The sequence below is a fragment of the Opisthocomus hoazin genome, chromosome 8 (genome assembly GCF_030867145.1).
Source record: "Opisthocomus hoazin isolate bOpiHoa1 chromosome 8, bOpiHoa1.hap1, whole genome shotgun sequence".
In the NCBI taxonomy this organism is placed as follows: domain Eukaryota; kingdom Metazoa; phylum Chordata; class Aves; order Opisthocomiformes; family Opisthocomidae; genus Opisthocomus; species Opisthocomus hoazin.
In genome coordinates this window covers 54884397-54907591 of record NC_134421.1, presented here as the reverse complement: position 1 = coordinate 54907591, position 23195 = coordinate 54884397, and the positions used below count along the sequence as shown (strand labels likewise).

The 23195-nt window shown below is 39.8% G+C and overlaps 1 protein-coding gene across 3 annotated transcripts in view; it reads left to right on the top strand.

The window, feature by feature from the left end:
• The window catches only part of TAFA5 (TAFA chemokine like family member 5), a 495240-nt gene extending 472345 nt beyond the window's left edge, over positions 1 to 22895 (top strand). Inside the window, exons 5-6 of one of the 3 annotated variants that reach the window (XM_075429210.1) lie at positions 6623 to 6760; positions 22848 to 22895. In XM_075429210.1, the coding sequence (XP_075285325.1) occupies positions 6623 to 6721 (99 nt within the window). In that variant the 3' untranslated portion in view covers positions 6722 to 6760; positions 22848 to 22895. The remainder of the gene's footprint in view (positions 1 to 6622; positions 6761 to 22847) is intronic. The other 2 variants (XM_075429213.1, XM_075429215.1) reach the window with 2 other exon arrangements.
• The last annotated feature ends 300 nt before the right edge of the window (positions 22896 to 23195 follow it).

Sequence of the window (23195 nt, the reverse complement as noted above, 5' to 3'; positions counted from 1 at the left end):
TTAGGTTTCTGTTTTCACAGAACAGACCCTTGTTCCCACTCATTTTTGTTTATGCAGTGTTTCAGAGCCTGCTCACAGCACCATCTTTCACTCTCTTGTGCAATGGAATTTTGTGTTTGCTTTTGATTGCAATGGTCTCAACAGCCAGCTCGAGGAAAAAGACTTACCTGGTTATACAGTCCAGTCTCCACTAGTGAAGAGATTTCTCTTCTCTGAAGGACATTAATCTGCAATATAAACAGGAAGAAGTTAGATCATCTGTAAAAAGGAAAAATAATTATTAGTACTTTCAAACATAAGTTGTCTCTGTGTGGAATTCTAGTGCCTCTCTGCACAAAACTCCTGAATCCAGGCTGTCTTAATAACTGATAGCTGGAACCACCTGTGTACCAGGAATTAGCATAGCACCCTATGTAGTGTAATTACATTCGCACAACACACATCCCTTTCTAATAAGCCCCTCCAGAATTTGAAGTGTGCAGCAGAATTACACAGACTACTCAGCTGTCTCCTCGGGTCTGCTGCTGTTCTGGCAAAGCATAGGAGAGTGGGATCAGTAATATGTCAATATGCTTTGGTGTAGCAGGGAGCTGGTTCTGAAATCAGAGAGCTGGTTCTGAAGTCAGAGAGCTATCCCTGTATGACAATAGATCTAAAATGATAAGCTCTGCTGAACTCACATTGGCTCCGTGATAATTCTGTGATGTACCACTGTATGTGTAAAATCGAGAGACATATTTGCTTGTTTGCTTGGTGCTGGCTTGGCAGATGCTGATGTAGCTACAGTGCCAGCCATGGCGTAATAAAAGGACAGAAATCATAACCTATTGCTGCCCGTGGTAGTTTATATTGCCTGCACACTTGGAATATAACCTTTAACAATGCATCCTTATATGAATTTCTTTGCTTCCTTTTCTTAAAAGAGAGATTAGTATATTTCCCATAATGCATTTAAAAGTGCATTCTACTTCAAAAAAAAAAAAGTAATTCTTAAGAAACTTTGCAACATGACTACAGGGATCTGTTTCTAATGTATATAAATCCCAAGCACTCAATTTAACTAATACTTCAAAATATACATAGACATTCTTCAGGCCACCATTTAATGCATAAAGCCACAAGATACAGTAGCATTGTTTACAATCTAAATCTAATTAAAGGGTATGCAGGAATGAGAAGGGGATCAATAACTAATATGTTTTTGCCATCTGCTTTCCTCATCACTGCTAACATGTCAGAGAAAATGCCAATACTTTGATCTCATACATGTGTTCTGTTGCTTTTCCACTGATACAGACAAGGTCAGTTTTGATATAGGATGCTCTAAATTCTCTGAAAGTTCTTCAATTAATAAGTGGTTACCAGACAGTGTATTGAAAAAAGGACAGAAAATATAAATGAATCTCAAATAGTAGCTCTGAGATAACTTTGAACAAAGTATATCTTTGATTTTAAGTGTAGAAACATCAACTGATTACCTGCAAAAATGTTTGGCAGTTCAGAGGTTAAATACTTGTTGGATGTTTTTCTGTTGAAGGTATCTAAAAGCTGTCAGTTTTATAATAAATTTCCATGAATGTAGTTTCACAATAAAACTGGGGAAATTCTGGTGGAAATAGTTCTGTGATACAGCAGGCAATTTAATGAGAACACAGGAATGTAATCTTTATTGTTCCAAGAACTTACAGTTGACAGTCTTGACAGTGGTAATCAACCTTTCACTCATGCTAATGGTTGCTTTTGTTAGACTGAGCTCTTCCCCCAGCTGTGCAGAGGCTTGTATGATTATTTCATGCTAAACTGTTATTGAGGATGACTTGTGGTCATACAGATATAAGAATTACTATCTACACTAAAGTTCTTGTTCCCGATTTGCATTTCCTTATGTTGTTCCTCAGGTTTGCAGGGCATCCTACCTCTAGACTCTGTCAATGGTTCTCTTCCATCAGTGTTTGGCTCTTCACTTTTTTCAACACAATACAGCATTTATAGAATGAGGTACAATGTTTACTAAGAACTAAGAGTGTCCCTATATCCCTGGAGGAAAGCATGTTCTCAAAGAAATTTAAACAACATGTGGAAAACAATCCAATATTGCAGAAGATGGCTCACTGCACCTAAGCCTTCTAAGACATCAGATTGATATAGTTCTGACACAAATACAAATGGTATTTCTTTCAGGGATTTAAAAAAGTCTGGGATTTCATTCTTTTGTTTAGACTTCCCTCAACTTGTTAAAAAAGGAATTAAATGCTTGTAATAGTAAAAAAGCCAGGTTCACAGGGAGAACAGAAATAGCACTAGCAATGGTGCTTCAGACTTCCTGTGGTAAACAGTCCATGAAAGGCAAAAGAACACAAATAAGGTGAAGAACAATGAAAGGATATAAAAATATGGGAATATACGGAAAATTAATTAATCTGTTTTCACAGTAAGGGTACCATTTACCCATGAGGTTGTAATGCATGTGAAATAATAAAATGCACCGTTTGACTTTATTTTCTTGTAACCTTGGACTTCAAAAAAAATCTTTTAGCAACTTCTTTGGAAACTTATGTTATCACCCGTAAAGAGTTTCTACAATAATTTCAGGTGACTGCATGTTTTCTTTTTAATATTCTTTACCCAGTATGCTGAACTCAAACCCATCACATAAAGCAGACAAGTATATAGTCACATTATATTTTTTTCCCAAACATGTAAAACATACTGGTTAAATGAATATTTCACTTCCTTGGCAGAATTTTTGTAATAAATAAATATTGGCCTTATTAGAAGTTTTATTTCTGTTAGATGTCATCTGCTGCAAATAAAATTATGTCACTCAAATAATACTAGTATGAAATAGATCGTGTTTAATTAAACCTCTTATGGATGTAGCCGAAAGTATTGTAAATGAATTAACCTTTGGAATTTAAATACATGTAATGAAAATAATACATTCACACAGTTAATATAATGTGAGTGTATGAGAGGTCAGTGATAAAAAGCTGAAAGAATTAAGTGGAAATAGAAGCCATGTGATATGGCACAGTTATATAAAAGAAATTTCAAGATAATGGGCAGAGAAAGGTCTGGTGTGAAATAAAAAATGGGTAAAGTTCATCTAATCTAAATTTATATACCTGAAAGTGAGGCATCTTGAGTAGGATTTTTCTTCCCTCAGTTTTAACTGCCTCAAGTACAGGTGAGATTTTTTACAGGAATTCCATTATAGTCAGTGGAGGTCTTGTAAGCACAGATAATAGTGTCCTGAGAAAAATTTACCTTAGCTTAAGGGAGACAACAACATTTGTCCCAGTGAATTTCCTACAAATTACTAGCTTGATTTTTGTTGACTGTAAAGAGAGCTTAAACAGCTAGCCATGTAGCTGCTTACATACTATACTACTAAAATGAGGCCACAATTTGCCCCTACTATAAGCTGCTTATAACGCTATGAAAGCCAATAGATCAGCTCCAGAAGATAGGTTACATATTCTATTGCAGGATATATAAGTGCCTGTGCTCTTTGTAGAAACTGCAGAGGAAGCTTAAGTGTGTAACTTAAGCCAGATATCTAACTTACTTTATTTGTACTTCTGCATTTCAAGACTGGTAGGTGAATAAAAGTAGGGCAATTCTCTTCTGCATTAGTTTAGGGTGTCTTAATTCCCAGAAGTATCCTCTTTGCTTTATAGGGTAAATCATTACAATTTTATTTTTGACTTTCCTCACTAGCCACCTTTACATCGTGAAATGAGTGATATAGATCTTATAAAATATAGAAAGTAATCTAGGACTGTTAATTTCTATAGTGGTTTTTTTTTCATAGCCTAGTAAAATGAAGTGTACTTTTATGCTCATGAAATTCATGAGGCACTAGATGAAATAGATTACCTACAATACTAATTTTATCCATCAAAGAGTTCAATTAGAGGAGAAAAAGGGGTAGTATTCTGTATGGAGTTTCTGTAGTTCATTCCACTGAGGAAGCCCTCAGAGGGGCTGAAGATGACTATTTTGTTTAGTTACCAAACTGCAATACAGGATTATTTTTTACTTTTGTTAGTGTAAGTGTCCTAGTAAAAAATGTTTTCTTTAAAATCTGTAAAGATGGGGGATGGATTTCTAATCAGCACTAAGTGCACATCCACACACATGTGTGCACAAACACGCAAGCCCCAAGCCCAGCTGTGTGAAATTCACTTGTTCTGCTCTTGTAAATTACTTGCACAAGAATGGTGGCAGGACCATAGTTCAGTCCACAGAGTATAAGGATATCACAGGAGCACCAGACCCAGAAGTATGAAGTGTCTTTTTGCCTTCATCATGTCAACTTTCCAGTGACATAAAAGCAACAGAACCATAGATGGAAGCCCAGATCCTGTAAAGCATTTGCATGCATTTCAGGACTTCAGAAGCTTTGCTGACTTCAGCAAGAATACTAATGCTTTCAAAACTGAGCAATTGCTAAGGCCTCTACTGGGTAATAGTTCCACAGCTGCTCATGAAGAGTATGAACATATAGTCTGACAAAAGTTACCTCTTCCTCTTGCCACTCTCTTTCCAGCCAGCAGTTTAATCATAATGTAGGTAGCTGGTGGTCAATATGAATGACATTTTTCTATCGTGCCATTGAGTCAGATGAGGTAAACTTGAAATACGTTGGACACATAACTGGACTTCACCATAAAAGTCTTCTATAGCTTCCTATTCCTTCTAAAGACAATGGTAAAAATTCCACAGACAGCCAAGTGTGCTAGCCTTTCACTTTCATGCTCAGTGGCTTAAATGTGTGCAGAAGTGTTGTAGAATCAAATCGATAATCTGTGATTCAGACAGAAACATATAACACAATCACCAGTCTCCATGAGTATTGAATAGCAATGTCAATCAGAGGTTTCTGAATCAAATAATTCATTGTGCTTCTCTCTTTGTAGACTGAAATAAATGAACACGAGTTCTAAAAGTTCACTAAGGTGTTGTGATTCAAGAATAATCTATTGTGTAAAAGACTAACCAGTCAAACAATGTTAATTATAACATGGTTAAAAGCTGAAATGCTTAAATATAAATCGTTTAAAAATTATGTGATAGATATTAAACACCTCTGGGAAGGAAAAATGCTGTAGGCGAGTGTTCTTAATAAGTCTAGTTTGGTTAATTATTGCCTAAAGCATTTCTGAACTAATTATTTACCTCCAAAGGGGCTCCATGTTTTCAGCATTGAAGTGCCAGATATTGATATTCTTTAACTGACAGAGTATAGTAGTAGTAGAAAGAAAAGTAGTAGACATGAAAAGCTGAAGGTTAAGTCATTTATAGAAAGTGATAGTGAGGCCCTCCAGTGTCATACACTGCATCAGTGTGAAAGGGAGACGCAGGCCCTGAAACTATGCACTTTCAGTGAAAAGTATTATTTGTGTCTGTCATCTGCCCTTTATGGTTCATTTAACATCTTAAATAGTCTGTGTAAATTACGTGTGTTTAGTAGCTGCACAACTCCCAAGTCAAAGACGGTGCTCTGTTCAACAAAAGAATGGCAGTATTACAGCCTTTTAGTTAGCGAAAGAGATACATTGCTCAAAAATTAATAAATATTTAGCTATGTTGTTAACCAGTTTTACTGTAGATGGCTTAAAAATTAGTATAAGATGCTTTTTCATTTTCTGCACACTTTCCTTCTCACCTCTTTTAAAGTGAGTGAATATACATATTATACAAAGGTTATTCATGGGAATTTTGACATTGGTTCTCAGTAGGATCTGGGAATTTAGCAAAGGTGCTTAGAGAATTTTTGCCTGCCTGGACGGATGTAATTTTTTCAGACATAATTTGGGAGGTTTGAAACATTGCAAGTGCCAGCATACTTAAAACCATCATCTGCTTTATATCACATTAAACCACATATGATGCATGGAGAGACATTTGCCAATTAGCTAAAGCTATTCCAGCCTATGGCAATATAAAAATAATATAAACAATAATAAAAGCAGTATGGCCTCTTAATTCATGCTATTAATGCCAGCCCTGCTCATCTGAAATTATAAATAAGAAGCAAAACCTTCTTTTGTTATGAATTCCTTGTGATTTCTTGCTTTTTTCTTCAGTCCTTCAGTTTTCTTTATGTGATTTTTCTCTTCCATGGCAATTAACTTGTGCTTAATCTTTTCTCTTTTATGCTCTTTAACTTTTGCTTATTTCCCAACTACGAATTTCCATGTCCTACTACTTTCTTGCCACTTTGCCCTTCTGTTATTTAAGCTTAAGTACACCTTCAGGAATCGAACTGAAATACCCAAGCTGGGAGCAAGGGTTTCCCCTGTATTTAACAATGTGAGGTATACCAACGGAGATGACTTGGTTCTTAGGTAGGATAAATTGCCCGCTTACGGTTCCTGTCTCTAATTTATTTTTCTGTAGAGTGAGTGACGGTCCTAACCTAGCAGGCTATCTCAAGTGAAGCGGAATGAATCCAGACCTTGTTCATGTCACTGTTTTGGGGGGGAGGGGGGGGTTAAGCCCAACGGCACTCTAAATTTTGCTTGTTATATACCTTCTTTCTTTTTTCCTTTTTTATCCTTTTTTTTTTTTTTTTTTTGTCCTTCTGCATTGCTTACCTTCACCTGAGTTTGTTCAGAATGAGCTCAGACTGCAGAAACCCTTAACTGCCCACGTGCCCAAACTGGGCATCATCATCGCTGAACAGAAGTATCTTCAGTTCCTATGTAGGAAATGAAGACAGACTGACATTCACATAGAACAATTCAGATCACAGGTGGGTTGATTTCTCCCTTATAATGTCTGCATCTCTTCAGTGCGTGCATATACAAATACTGGAGTGTTTGTGATGATGGTGTAAGCAGTTTATTTTGATGTGATGAATTCCCACCCAAGCTATAATAGCATTCATTCTCCTGGGCTGTAGGAACATGGAAAATTTGGTGAAGAAAGTGGATCTGAACCTCATCATCTAAGTTTTCACCAGTTCCACTCTGAAAGGGAAACAAATATCGTATGTTAAATATAGAGTTGAGATACTGTGTTGAGGAATAATACAGCAATTTGTACAAATAAACAAATCAAAACAAATCTTCTGCAATGCATTTCATTGCTAAAGAAATGGCCTTTGAAATAGTATAAGAACATGACAGGCTTTGTAGAATATTTTGCTTAAATAGTGACTAAACTATTATTATTGTAATTTTATTTCTGCCTTATAAAGTTGTTTAATTACTTGGGAATTTTTTACCATCCTGTCAGAAGGAAATCTATTAAGGAGATTCCTATCTCAAACTATTAGCTTTATTAACCATATATACATCCTTCCCGCAACCAAAACATTTCTTTTTCTTGTGAGTGTTGATAATAATTGAAGCACTGCTTTTCTTTGATCCAGACAGGATATTTTATGGAGAAGATACACAGTAAACAGAAAAACACCCCTGCATAAAAGCAGTCATTCATTCTTTCCCATTCCTTTAAACTGGGAAGTACAGCCAAGTTTTATTCTCATAGCAATATAAAAAAATAACCATGAAAACGTACTGGCTCTGTCACAATTGTCAATTATCCATTTTTTAGCACAGCAAATGATTGTAAGAACTAAAAATATATACTTGTCTGCTCTTTTTAGTATATAAAATGGATTTATGTGGAAAAGTGTGCTACGTTTAAAGCAGACTGAACTCCAAACCAAATCCCAGGGCCTATTTTGACGGCCTTTGGAATTGGTTCTTATTTCACATTTTCATGTGGTGTCCATCTTGACCTAAAGTGCATATGTTTGTGTAAATGGAAGTGTGAATACCACTATAAGCTGAAATGACAGCATCTTCAAAAATGTTGAATCTCTTTCGTGGAAAACAATAGTGTCTTTGCAATTTTCTTCACTACTTCTTGAAGACTAAATTAGAAACAATGAAATGGCTGTTAAGCATCTCTTACACGTTTATTGGCTTAAGGAGAATGTTCACTGACCAGGAGGAGGAGGTTGATGAGGCCTTCTACAGGCAGCTGCAAGCAGCCTCACAGTCACAGGCCCTGGTTCTCATGGGGGACTTCAACCACCCTGACATCAGCTGGGAAGACCATACAGCTAGGCAGGCGCAATCCAGGAGGTTCCTACAGAGCATCGATGATAACTTTCTGATGCAAGTGGTGGAGGAACCAACAAGGAAAGGCACACTGCTGGACCTTGTGTTAACAAACAAGGAAGGACTGGTGGAGGATGTGAAGGTCGGAGGTAGACTCGGCTGCAGTGACCATGAAATGGTTGAGTTCAGGATCCTGCGTGGAGGAAGCAGGGCGATAAGCAGGATCAAAACCCTGGACCTCAGGAGGACTGACTTTGCCCTCTTCAAGGAGCTACTGGGAGGAACCCCGTGGGCCAGGGCTCTCGAAGGCAGGGGGGTCCAAGTGTGCTGGTTACTGTTTAAACAACACTTCTTCCATGCACAGGAGCAATGCATCCCCCTGAGAAAGAAATTTAGCAAAGGAGGCAGGAGACCTGCATGGTTAAACAAGGAGCTTCTAGCGGAGATCAGGCAGAAGAGAAAGGCCCATGGAATGTGCAAAGAAGGACAGGCCACTTGGGAAGAGTACAGAAACGTGGTGAGAGCATGCAGGGATGCGACAAGGAAGGCCAAGGCTCACCTGGAATTGAAGCTGGCAAGGGATGTCAAAAACAACAGGAAGGGCTTCTTCAACTACATCAGCAGCAAAAGGAAGGCTAGGGAAAATGTGGGGCCACTGCTGAATGAGGCGGGAGTCCTGGTGACGGAGGATGCGGAGGAGGCAGAGCTACTGAATGCCTTCTTTGCTTTAGTCTTCAGTGCTAAGACTGACCATCAGGAACCCCAGGCCCCGGAGGTACGAGAAGAAGCCTACAAAGAGGACGACTTTCCCTTGGTCGAGGAGGACTGTGTGAGGGATCGCTTAAGCGATCTCGACGTCCACAAATCCATGGGCCCCGATGGAATGCACCCACGAGTGCTGAGGGAGCTGGCGGATGTCATTGCTGAGCCACTCTCCATCATCTTTGAGAGGTCCTGGAGGACAGGAGAGGTGCCCGAGGACTGGAGAAAGGCCAATGTCACTCCATTCTTCAAAAAGGGCAAGAAGGAGGACCCAGGGAACTACAGGCCGGTCAGCCTCACCTCCATCCCAGGAAAGGTGATGGAGCAGCTTATCCTGGAGGCCATCATCAAGCAAGTGGAAGAAAAGAAGGTTATCAGGAGTAGTCAGCATGGATTCACCAAGGGGAAATCATGCCTGACCAATCTGATAGCTTTCTACGATGACATGACTGGCTGGGTAGACGAAGGGAGAGCCGTGGATGTTATCTACCTTGATTTCAGCAAGGCTTTCGACACAGTCTCCCATGATATACTCCTAGGGAAGCTCAGGAAGTGTGGGCTGGATGAGTGGTCGGTGAAGTGGATTGAGAACTGGCTGAATGGCAGAACTCAGAGGGTTGTCATCAGCGGTGCTGAGTCTAGTTGGAGGCTGGTGACAAGTGGTGTCCCCCAGGGGTCAGTACTGGGCCCAGTCTTGTTTAACTTCTTCATCAACGACCTGGATGAAGAGTTAGAATGTACCCTCAGCAAGTTTGCTGACGACACCAAACTGGGAGGTGTGGTAGATACACCAGAAGGCTGTGCTGCCATTCAGCGTGACCTGGATAGGCTGGAAAGCTGGGCAGAGAGGAACCTGATGAGGTTCAACAAGGGCAAGTGCAGGGTCCTGCACCTGGGGAGGAACAACCTCATGCACCAGTACAGGCTTGGGACAGACCTGCTGGAGAGCAGCTCTGCAGAGAGGGAGCTGGGTGTCCTGGTGGACGACAGGTTAACCATGAGCCAGCAGTGTGCCCTGGCTGCCAAGAAAGCCAATGGGATCCTGGGGTGCATCAAGAAGAGTGTGGCCAGCAGGACAAGGGAGGTTCTCCTTCCCCTCTACACTGCCCTGGTGAGGCCTCATCTGGAGTACTGTGTCCAGTTCTGGGCTCCCCAGTTCAAGAAAGATGAAGAGCTACTGGAGAGAGTCCAGCGGAGGGCTACGAGGATGGTGAGGGGACTGGAGCATCTCCCCTACGAGGAGAGGTTGAGGGAACTGGGCTTGTTCACCCTGAAGAAGAGAAGGCTGAGAGGGGACCTTATAAATGTTTATAAATATCTGAAGGGTGGGTGTCAGGAGGATGGGGCAAGCTCTTTTCAGTGGTGCCCAGTGACAGGACAAGGGGCAATGGGCACAAACTGAGGCACAGGAAGTTCCGTCTGAACATGAGGAAGAACTTCTTCCCTCTGAGGGTGACGGAGCACTGGAACAGGCTGCCCAGGGAGGTTGTGGAGTCTCCTTCTCTGGAGATATTCAAGACCCGCCTGGACGGGGTCCTGTGCAGCCTGCTGTAGGTGACCCTGCTTCAGCAGGAGGGTTGGACTAGATGACCCACAGAGGTCCCTTCCAACCCCTAGTATTCTGTGATTCTGTGATTCTGTGATTCACTGTGCTTGGGTAACCATTGGTATGATGACAAAATAGACCTTTGAGGCTCTAATTTGCTCTATAAATAGCATGAATTTCCTTTCTAGCTGTTGAATTGTATGAAAGTTCAGCATTTTTTTAAGCTATTCAAGCCTTTTGATTTTGATTCTCTTTCAGTGAGGTACCCACTATATTCATTTACAATACGAGGATTAAGAATTCGACACGCTCTATTACAAAGTGATGATACAACTGCAGAGATTGTTCTCATGCAAAATATTATTTATATACCACAGAAATAAATGCATTTTCTACCACTCTCAACTAATGAAAACATTTCAAATAACCTTACGAACTTCAGTAAGGAGTTGACCCATCAAGATCTCATGATGATTGACTTTTTCTCTAAGTCCTTCCTTCTGAGGACTATGCATTATATTATACACAGATATATATCTGTTGACAAAAGCTTTAAAAAAGGACTCACACTGTCAGTATATGTAAGCTAGAATATATGGATACAGAATGATGGTTCCTAAACCTGCTATGTGCATATTGTTGAGACAATTGGCTTATATTTTTCACATCGTAAAAAATAATCGATAAGATTGTGTTTCTTAAGCTTTGACTGTTTTGGGAAACAATGGTAAGAAACACAAACAGTAGCAACAGATACTTTCTTAGGGAAAAATTCTGTCCTAGTTTGTGAATTGAAAGTAAAATGGTGTTTCAGATTGCAGCACAAATATTCATATGAATATATATAAAATAGTCCAAACTAAACAACTAAACTTCACTCTTTTCTTGCGTATTTCATTTTCTGTAACTGAGTATTGCGCAGTGTGCAGCATGTTTGGGTTTGGCTATCTGTTGTAATGCTGACTTGTTGCATGGGCAATCAAAACAGCTTTTAATTTAGAATTAAGAATAACACAGTGTATGTGAACAACCAAGAGATCAAGCAACAGCAGCAGTCATTCTGAAAAAAACTTAAGCAAAAATAAATTGAAATAAAACAATCATGAGTTGCTCACCAAGAGTTTGGGAACAGGAAAAGAAGCAACATCCAAATGAGTTATCAGTCACAAATATGCAAAAATAGGAAGGTCTGAATGCAAAATCCCTCCCTCCACTCCCAAAGATTCTGTTCTTTTTCTGTGATGTTTTATGAGGAACATCCGCAAATGATTTCAAAAGTTTTGATGTTTATATCTCTGTATTGATTATTCTTCTCATAGACTTCCTGAATTTTATGGAGATGTTTATTTCTTTTTTCAGCAGTCTTTTCTTCAACTGTGTCATTTAGCAGGGCATTTTTTTTTTTCTTTAAAAACCTAAAATTATATAAATGGTCTTTGAAGAATATATGTCTGGTTTTGTGGGATATGCCATCTTTCAAAATTGCCTCTCTACTAATATCCATTAATTCCAAGGAGCTACGATTGTTCAAAAGACAGAAAATATTTTGAATAGTTATATGGGCTAAAATTTTTGGAAAACTTTGGAAAATCAGTAGATTAAAAAAGCACTATTAAACTGAAACTAGAATTGATATTCCAGCTTCGTTGTAAGTTTTTCACTTGTCTCATTTTCCAATGCCCAATTTATTTTGAAACAGAACTAAGAAAATAGTGATTTCTTCTTTTAACGCTAGATGGAGCTAGATTAACTTCTCAAGTCAGTTCCCAGGCGTCTTAAATATTTTCTGGTCTTCAAGGTTTTTTTCCACAGACAGTATAACTAAAGTATGACTAAGTCAAGAATCTTTTTTTGTTTTTTTCTTTCATTGTAAGCTTTAACGATGTGAAGGCAAAGAGTTAAAATCTTTCTAACCTACAATCATATTTAGGAGATTTGTGCTGAGCTCCATGGAAATAAATTGGGAAGAGGTGAATATAATTCATCTGGTGATGAAACTTACTCCTTAAAACATTTGCTTGAAAATCTGTGTGTATGATGGTGCCTTTCAAGCATGTCTAATTCTACAGTGATATGGTTCCAAAATGTTAACTTTTATGAATAGTCAGCTTGAATTCTTAACTGCAGTCAGGGAAATATAATACCATCTTATCAGTTTGTTTAATAAGAATTTGTAATATTAAAAGTTGCTGACCTAAAAGATCTGAAGAACTCTGAAGTCTCCTGTTCATTGATGCGGGACTTGGCATGCAAATAATTTGTCCCATTTTTCTGAACTGATTTCATTTCTGCTTTAAGACATGTTCCTCCTGGGAAACAAGGTGGGACCTTTTTTTTTTCTATTATTGATTGTGGTGGGTTGAGATTGGCCAGCTGCCAGCTGCCCATCCAGGTGCTTTCTCACTCCCTCTCTTCAACAGGATAGGAGGAAAAATATGAAAAAGCTTGTGGGTCAAGATAAATGCATGTAGGCTACATCAATTTCTGTTATGTGCAAAACAGTCTTGACATAGTGTTGCAGTTTGGCCCATGGCTGACAACAAAGGACCATGTGGTTGCTCTATCGCCCCTCTCCCCGTTGGGGTGGGGAGGAGAATGGAAAAAAAAAGGCAAAAACTCATGAGTCGGAATAAGGGCAATTTAACAGAACAGCAAACAAAGTGAACAGTAACAACAATAATACTGATAAGAAAAATATACAAAACAAACAGCGAAATGCACCGAGCAATTCTCACTGTTCGATGCCCAGCATGCCCCCGAGCTGCAATTAACTTCCCCCTGGCCAGCTCCTCCACTTAGAAGCAAACGTGATGGCACGTGGTATCGAATACCCTGTTTGTTTGGTCAATTTGGGTCAGTCAGCCCGGCTGTGTCCCCTCCTGGCTTTTCGTGAGAATTAACCCTGTCCTGGCTGAACCCAAGACACATGGGGAAAAATAATTTAATTTTTTGCCTCTTAAAATAGATTCAGATGGTGAAAAACAAACACAAAATTAAAGCAATACCTTCCTTTTTCCCAGGTCCAACTTCACTTCTTCATTCCTGAGTCCTCTACCCCCTCCACTCCTCCATCAAGAAGCACATCGAGTAGAGGGGTTGTGGTCAGTTCCTCTCTGCTGCTCCCAGTACGTTGAGGTATAGCTGTAGACCAACAGCCAGATCATGAGTGAAATCGATATCCGGTCCATAGAGGAACCTCCTCAGACAATCTTTACTTAGGGCATCAAATCCACAAGCTAGACTGAAACATGGCATTTCATTAGGGAAATCCATACTCTGTTCAAATAGGTGTATCAGTTCTACACAGGTCTCTGCAGTTATGTAATTAAATATCACATGGTAACGCAACAAGTGATTTAATGCGTACATGATGTTTACTCCACCATAATCTTCTTAAGGTATTTCTATGAAAGACGTATTTAATTTTGTAGGATAGAGTTCTTCCCATGAATTTCATCTAATTCTTTGAGAGCAGCCCCAAGAAAAAGAAGGCCATATTAAAATGTTGCACTGTTAAGGCCTCTCAGATTTCGCTCTAAGCTATCTCACAGGTTAGTATAGATCCGTGAAAAGGTGTCTGCTCTGGTCTTGAAAGCTATATGTCCACATTAAGCTGCTACTGAGGATAACTAAAGGTTGAATGCATCCTCAGCTGCTCTCACAGATGCAGAGACATAAAAAGAAAGACTTACTGTAACAAAGGGTGCGATCCCACATTCTTTAATCTATTATTAGACCAGGGACAAACGTACAGACTAAAAATGTTAGACTCTAGAAAGAAAGTTAACTCAATTTGTTACTGAAAATATGATTGGGAGTAGAAATGTTTCACTACTTGTTTTAAAACAGTTATTAAAAGAATAACAAAAGGAAAAGAAGATCTGTGTCTTTGTAATTATGTGCCACCTCATCCGTGGCACGGAACATTTGTTAACAAACAGTCCCTTGCACTGTGTACTCAATAGCACGGTGTGTATATGTGTAATCAGCTGTATGAAGCAATGAGAAGTGAATTCTTAAACACTGAACTACTGAGGTATGTCTGGAACACGACTTAAAACTACATAATGGGATGTGCAAACATGCTTTCTTGCACACACACGGCTCGTTTCACACAGATAAGGGAGTTAACACCATAGTTGGCCTTATTAATACAATTTCTGAGAGCTGATGGGGTTAAGTTAATGCTCAGCCTCAGCTGGATGAGGTTCAGAAGTATTCTAATCTGCATTGCCAAGTAGTACCTTTCAAGTTGCTGACCTTAAAGCCAGGACTCTTGAAATAAATCGTGAAATGTCCTTTTCCAAAAGTCTTAAAAACCTATGTCAGAACTGTTAAACGGAGACACTGCCTTGAAGAAACACCAAAGATGCATGAAACAGTATAAATACTACCTAGACTCAGTGCAACAATTATTCAAATCCATTAGAAGTATCTCAGTCTTTTCAGTAGTATGGGAAAAAAAACTTCTTTTACTATTAAGGCAACTCTTCATTTGCAGTTATGCAGTCATTATGTCCTATATGTATCATAGATCTGAAGAGTATTGAAAATGCTTTGTCCTCTACGTATCATTACAAAATAGAAGAGAACAGAAGAAAATACAGTATAGATATCTATGCATATATACAGAGAGTACATAGAATCACAGAATCACAGAATCACAGAATCACAGAATCACAGAATCACAGAATGGTAGGGGTTGGAAGGGACCTCTGTGGGTCATCTAGTCCAACCCTCCTGCCGAAGCAGGGTCACCTACAGCAGGCTGCACAGGACCCCGTCCAGGCGGGTCTTGAATATCTCCAGAGAAGGAGACTCCACAACCTCCCTGGGCAGCCTGTTCCAGGGCTCCGTCACCCTCAGAGGGAAGAAGTTCTTCCTCATGTTCAGGTGGAACTTCCTATTCATCGGTTTGTGCCCATTGCCCCTTGTCCTGTCGCTGGGCATCACTGAAAAGAGTCTGGCCCCATCCTCCTGACACCCACCCTTCAGATATTTATAAACATTTATAAGGTCCCCTCTCAGCCTTCTCTTCTTCAGGGTGAACAAGCCCAGCTCCCTCAGCCTATCCTTGTAGGAGAGATGCTCCAGTCCCCTCACCATCCTCATAGCCCTCCGCTGGACTCTCTCCAGTAGCTCTTCATCTTTCTTGAAGTGGGGAGCCCAGAACTGGACACAGTACTCCAGATGAGGCCTCACCAGGGCAGTGTAGAGGGGAAGGAGAACCTCCCTCGACCTACTGGCCACACTCCTCGTAATGCACCCCAGGATCCCATTAGTTTTCTTGGCAGCCAGGGCACACTGCTGGCTCATGGTCAACCTGTTGTCCACCAGGACACCCAGGTCCCTCTCCGCAGAGCTGCTCTCCAGCAGGTCTGTCCCAAGCCTGTACTGGTGCATGGGGCTGTTGCTTCCCAGGTGGAGGACCCTGCACTTGCCCTTGTTGAACTTCATCAGATTCTTCTGTGCCCAACTCTCCAGCCTGTCCAGGTCTTGCTGAATGGCAGCACAGCCTGCTGGTGTACCAGCCACTCCTTCCAGTTTTGGGTTGTCAGCAAACTTGCTGAGGATACACTCTAACTCTTCATCCAGGTCATTGATGAAGAAGCTGAAGAAGAATGGGCCCAGTACTGACCCCTGGGGGACACCACTAGTTACTGACCTCCAACTAGACTCAGCGCCACTGATGACAACCCTCTGAGTTCTGCCATTCAGCCAGTTCTCAGTGCACCTCACTGACCACTCATCCAGCCCATACTTCCTGAGCTTCCCTAGGAGGTTGTTATGGGAGACAGTGTCAAAAGCCTTACTGAAGTCTAGGTACAGAACATCCACGGCTCTCCTCTCATCTACCCAGTTAGTCATGTCATCGTAGAAAGCTATCAGATTGGTCAGGCATGATTTCCCCTTGGTGAATGCATGCCGACTACTCCTGATAACCTTGTTTTCCTCCACTTGCTTGTTGATGACCTCCAGGATAATCTGCTCCATGTCCTTTCCTGGGATCGAGTTGAGGCTGACTGGCCTGTAGTTCCCTGGATCCTCCTTCTTTCCCTTTTTGAAGAATGGAGTGACATTGGCCTTTCTCCAGTCCTCGGGCATCTCTCCTAATAGATATATATACAGAGTATAGAAGAAAGCACAACTATTATCTGTTTGAAATAGTATATATGTGCAAACTAAATGGATATATGCATGCTGTCTCCATTCTTTCTTCATTAAATGTACTTAAAAAGATATATATGAAATATTTTGCAACCTTGCTAGAGATTGCATGTTATAGAGCCTGCTCTTCATATTGATTTGTTGTCAGATTTGATGTGTGAATCCTAATGAGTATAAACAACAGGAAAATTTATAAACAATGTTTACGTGAATCATAGGATCATAGAACAGTTTGGGTTGGAAAGGAATTTTAAAGGTCGTCTAGTCCAAGCCCCCTGTAATGAACAGGGACATCTTCAACTAGATCAGGTTGCTCAGAGCCCCCTCCAACCTGACCTGGAATGTTTCCAGGGATGGGGCATCTACCACTTCTCTGGGCAACCTGTTCCTGTGTTTCACCACCCTCATTGTGAAAAATGTCGTCCTGATCTCTAGTGTACATCTGCCTTCTTTTAGTTTAAAACCATTACCCCTTGTCCTATCGCAACAGACCCTGATAAAAGTTTCTCCCCATCTTCCTTATAAGCCGCCTGTAAGTACTGAAAGGCCACAGTAAGGTCTCCGCACAGTCTTCTCTTCTCCAGAGTGAACAACCCCAACTCTCTCAGGCTTTCCTCATAGGAGAGGTGTCCTATCCTTCTGATAAATTTTGTGTGACCCTCCTCTGGACCCGCTCCAACAGGTCCATGTCTCTTCTGTGCTGAGGGCTCCAGAGCTGGACACAGGATTCCAAGTGGAGACTCACCAAAGCAGAGTAGAGAAAGAGAATCACCCTCCTTAAGCTGCTGGCCATGCTGCTTTTGATGTAGCCCAGGATACAGTCGGCCTTCTGGGCTGTGAGCAAACATCATTGGCTCATGTCCAGCTTTTAATCCATGAGTACCCCCAAGTCCTTCTCCACAGGGCTGCTCTCAACCCCTTCACCCCCCAGCCTGTATTGATACTGAAGACTGCCCTAACCCATCTGCAGGACTTTGCACTTGGCCTTGTTCAACCTCATGAGGTTCACACGGGCCCAACTCTCCAGCTTGTCCAGAACCCTCTGGATGGCATCCCATCCCTCAGACATGTCGACCACATCACTCAACATGAAGTCATCTGCAAACTTATTGAGGTTGTACTCGATCCCGCTGTCTAGGTCATTAATGAAGATACTAAACATTACTGGTCCCAGTAAGCACCGCTGAGGGACACCGCTTGTCACTGGTCTCCATGTAGACATTGAGCCATTGAGCACTACCATCTGGATGTGACCATCCAATCAATTCCTTATCTACCACACAATCCACTCATCAAATCCATATCTCTCCAATTTACAGAGAAGGATGATGTGGGGGACCATGTCAAAGGCATTACAGAAGTCCCGATAGCTGACATCCATAGCTCTTACTAAACCATATCCCAAAGTGCCATATCTACAAGTTTTTTAAACTCAACCACCTCCCTGGGCAGCCTGTTCCAATGTCTGACCACTCTTTCAGTAAAGAAACTTTTCCCAATATCTAATCTAAGCCCCCCCTGATGCAACTTGAGGCCATTGCCTCTCGTCCTAGTTACTATCGCTAGTTACTTGGAAGACCGACACCCACCTCACTGCAACATCCTTTCAGGTAGCTGTAGAGAGTAGTAAGGTCCCCCCTCAGCCTCGTCTTCTCCAAACTAAACAGCCCCAGCTCCCTTAGCCTCTCCTCATAAGACTTGTTCTCTAGACCCCTCATCAGCCTTGCTGCGCTTCTCTAGACAGGCTCCAGCACCTGACTGGCTTTCTTGTAGTGAGGGGCCCAAAACTGAACACAGTACTCGAGGTGCAGCCTCACCAGTGCCAAGTACAGAGGCATGATCACCTCTCTACTCCTTGGATTATTATTTATAGGTGGTTTTTTTTAAAAAGTTTTATCTAAGTGGATGAACTAATTCATATTGGTATCCATCTTGTTGGCTAAGTTACAGAAAGTGAGCCAGGGATAAACAACTTTTCGGCCTTAGGCTTATAATAAGCTGTGCTTTTGTAATTAAGGACCTGGTAGACTAAGGAGTTAGTAAAATAGTTAGAAGTGTACATACAACTCTTGCTCTTTGCCTTTCTCTCTATATATAGAAACATTTTTTTTCTATAAATAGCTAATACCAAATGACCTTTTTATCAGCTTTGAATAGAAAACACTTGACTGAAATTTATGAACAGCAGTGAACCACATGGGAATGTTTTTTAGCAGAATCAAGACACCAAAAATAATACAAAATTGAATTTGACATGGAAGAGTAATAAAACTAAGGACTCCTAAGGAAACTCATGAAAACAAGACATTTATGAATTCAGCCAAATGCAATGAAGAATATTCTTAAGGAACATGAAGTAAGATGAAGAACATAACTGAAAATAAGAAGGGAAATAATTACACTGTGATTTGGAAGCAATAGGAAGATAAGAGAAGAAATATTCCACCATAGTTAGAATAACAAGGGAGTCCACCTGTTCGGGTCAGCCTTGTGCACAGCTATCTCAGCTACCTTAGCAAAGATGCAAGCATATCTGGAGTTCTTAAAAACCTACATATGTCATGCTTTATGCTCTACTGTGGTATTCGTTTAAGAGTCTGTATAGTACTAAACTAAAGATATTTTCAACGGTTATAGTATTTATTCTGCTTTTAATTTTCCTACTCCTCTTCCTAGCACTTCAAGTTTAACAATTTCTGTGGCTAATCAAGAAGGAAGCTGAGCTATACATTATCTTCATACATGTTAATGATCATTAACTGAGCAACAAGGACAACAGGATGCTGCTTCTAATTTCAGAGAATATTAAACTGAGGGAAATATCATTCTGAGACTGTATTTGCTCTCTCATCGGCGCATAGACATGTAGATTGCATCCAGAGTTAATGACAGGGAAAAAGTGTTAGAAAATATTTCATTCTGTCTTAAAACACTGAAGATAGGTATAAGAAATGTGCATTGAATCAGGAGGTGTTTAACCCTCCCTTCTCTGTAGCCGGAACTGTGAAAACTAATTTGGACTGCAAAACTCCCAAGTTTTTAATACTTAGTGAAAATAACTTTAGAGCACTTGCCTATAGTCTTAGTATTCATGCTCTTTGGACCCCTAATTTGGCAAGAGAATCAGCAGGATGAAGATTTCCTGCTCTCTGCACCTGCATCACTTACTCTTTACACTTCTAGGATGTGATGAGTTTTCAGGGCCCTACAATGACAGGCCAAATGTAGAATACTGTGTAGAGTGGCCTCACCAAAATTACCAAGTCCTGATGCCCAGTAACCATTAGCCACTTACGTCAGCTGTTCCCTCAGGTCCAAGGAACCAGATACCTCATCAGTCTCTATGACGTAGTTCTCCGGTAATTATTTCTAATAACCATGTTGCTGCTAGTCATTCTCAGTAATCATGTTCTATGTGCATTGGAGCTGATCTGCTGGCAATGGTTTTGCTCCATCATTGGTTTAGGCTATAATTTACTATGGATCTTTGGAAAAGATATATTGGTAAGTAAGATTTAACTATCAGCTTTGCAACAACATTAAAGTTTCTTGACCAATCTGCCCTATCTTGCCAAAAACACTCAGTCTCTTTAATTTGAATTTATTTGTTAGAAGTCTGCTAAATGCAGCAATTGTGAGTGAACTCCTCATCTTATAGGTATTGTTTCGTTCTTGCATTTCATGACATAAACACCATTCTTTGCTTTCCTTCAAAGTTAGTTGTTTTCAACAGAAGTGTACACAGAATATTCCAAACACACAAAGTTTGACCCGCTGCTGTGCCCATTCTAGTCAATACTTAGGTGCAATGTATTGTAATACGTGCTTTATGTTGGCGTGGCTTAAATTACACTTATTTCTGTGAAGTACCATGATGAATGCTGCAGAGGAACAAAACATATTATGTGCCTCAGAATGGCTGGAACTCTCGCCAAGAAAATAGCAGATGTTCACAACTGATAGCAAGAAGACTGATATTTGACATTTAAAGAACTTATTTCAGAGAATTTATGAACTTTTACTGGGGATTTTGGAGACAATGTGAACTGAAAGACAAGAGACTTGTTCTGTTTTGGGTTTTGTTGTGCCTTGCAGTGTGGTCTCTAAGCAGCTACTTCACCTTTCTCACTTTCCATTACTCATTTCACCCTTTGTCTCCTGTCTTTAAAATTTAAGGTCTTTAAAAGAGTCTATGTTACACATTTGTAGCATGCACAGTGAAACCACTCCAATATAAATAGTAATGAGGCCAATTTTAACTCTGCCCTCAATGGACAAATGGAAGAAAATTCCTCATTTTCAGAAAAATTCCCTGTTATTAATGTTCTTCTGAACACAACAGGAGGAACTGGAGACTGCTCAGGCTCATGTCTTCATTCTATAAACTTTTTGGCTGGTTTTCATGAAATCAACTCACAGCCGAGCTGGAGTCCAACCAACCAACAGAAAAGACAGGCTTTTAATCAGGCTTCTCTACAATGGAGCACATCCATTTGATAAATGAACTAATTAAGCAAATGAATAAATATAATCTACCACTGTGAATGACATTTATAACTATGAAAAAGCTTCAGCTCCACACAAATAGTTTTAGAAACTCAGAGAAAAGGATGGAAAAAATACAAGTTCAATTAATGAAGCACATTTATGTAAATGGATTTATACCATGGCCAGCAGTCCAGTATAATGTATGCTGTGTGTATAAAGATGACAAGCGAGAAAGAAGTCTGAAATAAGGTTATTCCACTTTTGATGTTTTTTTTAATATCAACCATTTCACAGACTGCAGAACGTAGCAATGACTCATGCTTTCTGAATGTCCTTTTGTAAAAGTAAATAAAATGACACCACACCTGTATCCTCATCTTTCCTTGAATATCCCACATCCTTGTTTATCCTCTCTAGCAAAAACTTGCGTGACACAGGAAAGATGAGGAGATTGAGAAAAGCAATTCAGAATCAGTTAAAAGTAGCTTTATAACCTCAGCTATACTTTTTCTCAATTGTCTGATTAGTCATATCTAGGACTGATCTGACAGTTTTGGAAACAATGGAAGTCATCTCACTGGTTCCACAGAAATAGCAGTGGTCCCTGAGACTGTAACCTTTTGTCAGTGTGCTGCCTCTCCCATACAGAATGCTTGAAACTGTGGGTTTCTCTAAGATTTTGCTTGGATCTTGTGTATAACACAAAGTAGAGATGAATGTTGTAACAAAAGACAAAACATAGACATTATAAAAAAAAAGGAATTATGTTGATGAGTTGGAATAAAGAAAAAAATCATCAGACCTGGGGATATTAATAAATACAAAAAAATAATATATATATCAGACAAGAAGAGCCACCAATCAGGTAACTGAAATCATGTGAGGAGGTAAGAATTTGTTATTGGAATTGAAAAAAAGAATTTGTATCACTGTGATAAAAATACTATTTGCTGCTCATAGCTGTCTAATCTTTAGGTCCGTATGCCGTTCAGGATGGTTTTCATTTCAGTGATATTTAATCAGGTGTTTCTTTTCCTGTTTTAATTATTACCTTTTAGTGAATTGTTGTGGGTTTCTTTTCTTTAAGATACAGTACCCATATTAATAACTTGTGTGACAGTATCTGTTCCCAGGACCTGATTTTTTCATTATGAGATTAAGAATCATCAGTGAGTTATCAACCAGGAACAGAAATTGTAGATAGTGAGAGCCTCTGAACTGAACCTGTGGAAAAATTACCATCAAAATAGAAAAATGACCTAAAAACAGATCAGAAAAAAAACCAAACCACAAATTGTCCACACTTTCTATATAGCTATGAAATCCTGTGCAAAGAACAGTTTTGTCTCTAAGTATCTTAGATTTTTCACTCTAAGAATGTGTTTATTCCAGTAAATATGCAATGAGATACCAAGACCCTCATACAGAGTACAGGCAGATACTGTAAAAAGTGTTCTAACCATGCTTGTTTCTACAGCATGTGGTCAAAATGAGTGCTCCTGAGGGTGGAAATTGATTTGTCTGAGTTTGTGAGGGAACACTGACAAATCTAACGTGAAAGGGAAAGGCTGCTGGGTTTTGTGCCATATTCAAGCAGGAGGCTGACCATGACCAGGGCTTATTAAAATGCACATTCAGTATAGTACTACATTACTATAGTTTAAAATGTCAAATCCCCCAAATTATAACAGTTTTGACACAATAAAATACCCTTCTATGGACTGTTTTGGATTTTTAGTGCATCATTACTTTACTGCAGTTATTTCCATTAGCCTAATTTACCTTTTCCATTTTCCATATATCAGCCCTCCTTGTCATCTGCTTCAGACCTGCGTTTTGCTTTTCCTGTCCATACCACACAATTTTCAGGGAAATATCAAGCACCGTGAAGTAAGAACCCAGAAAAAGTAGGAAACCAGCGTTTAGAAGCTGCAGAAATTAATTACAGTATGCAATAACAAAAAGAAGACAGAGTTTAGACCATTCTTCAGGAAAGAGACTGTGGTTGTATGGATAATATATTGTTAAGATTCACTTTTACAGTATGTCAAATCTTTTATCATTGACTTTACTGTAATATATTAGTGTAATGGTAACCTGTTGAAAGAACTGCAGCAGGTGTAGTTTGTTGTATGGTTGACAAATATAGTTTT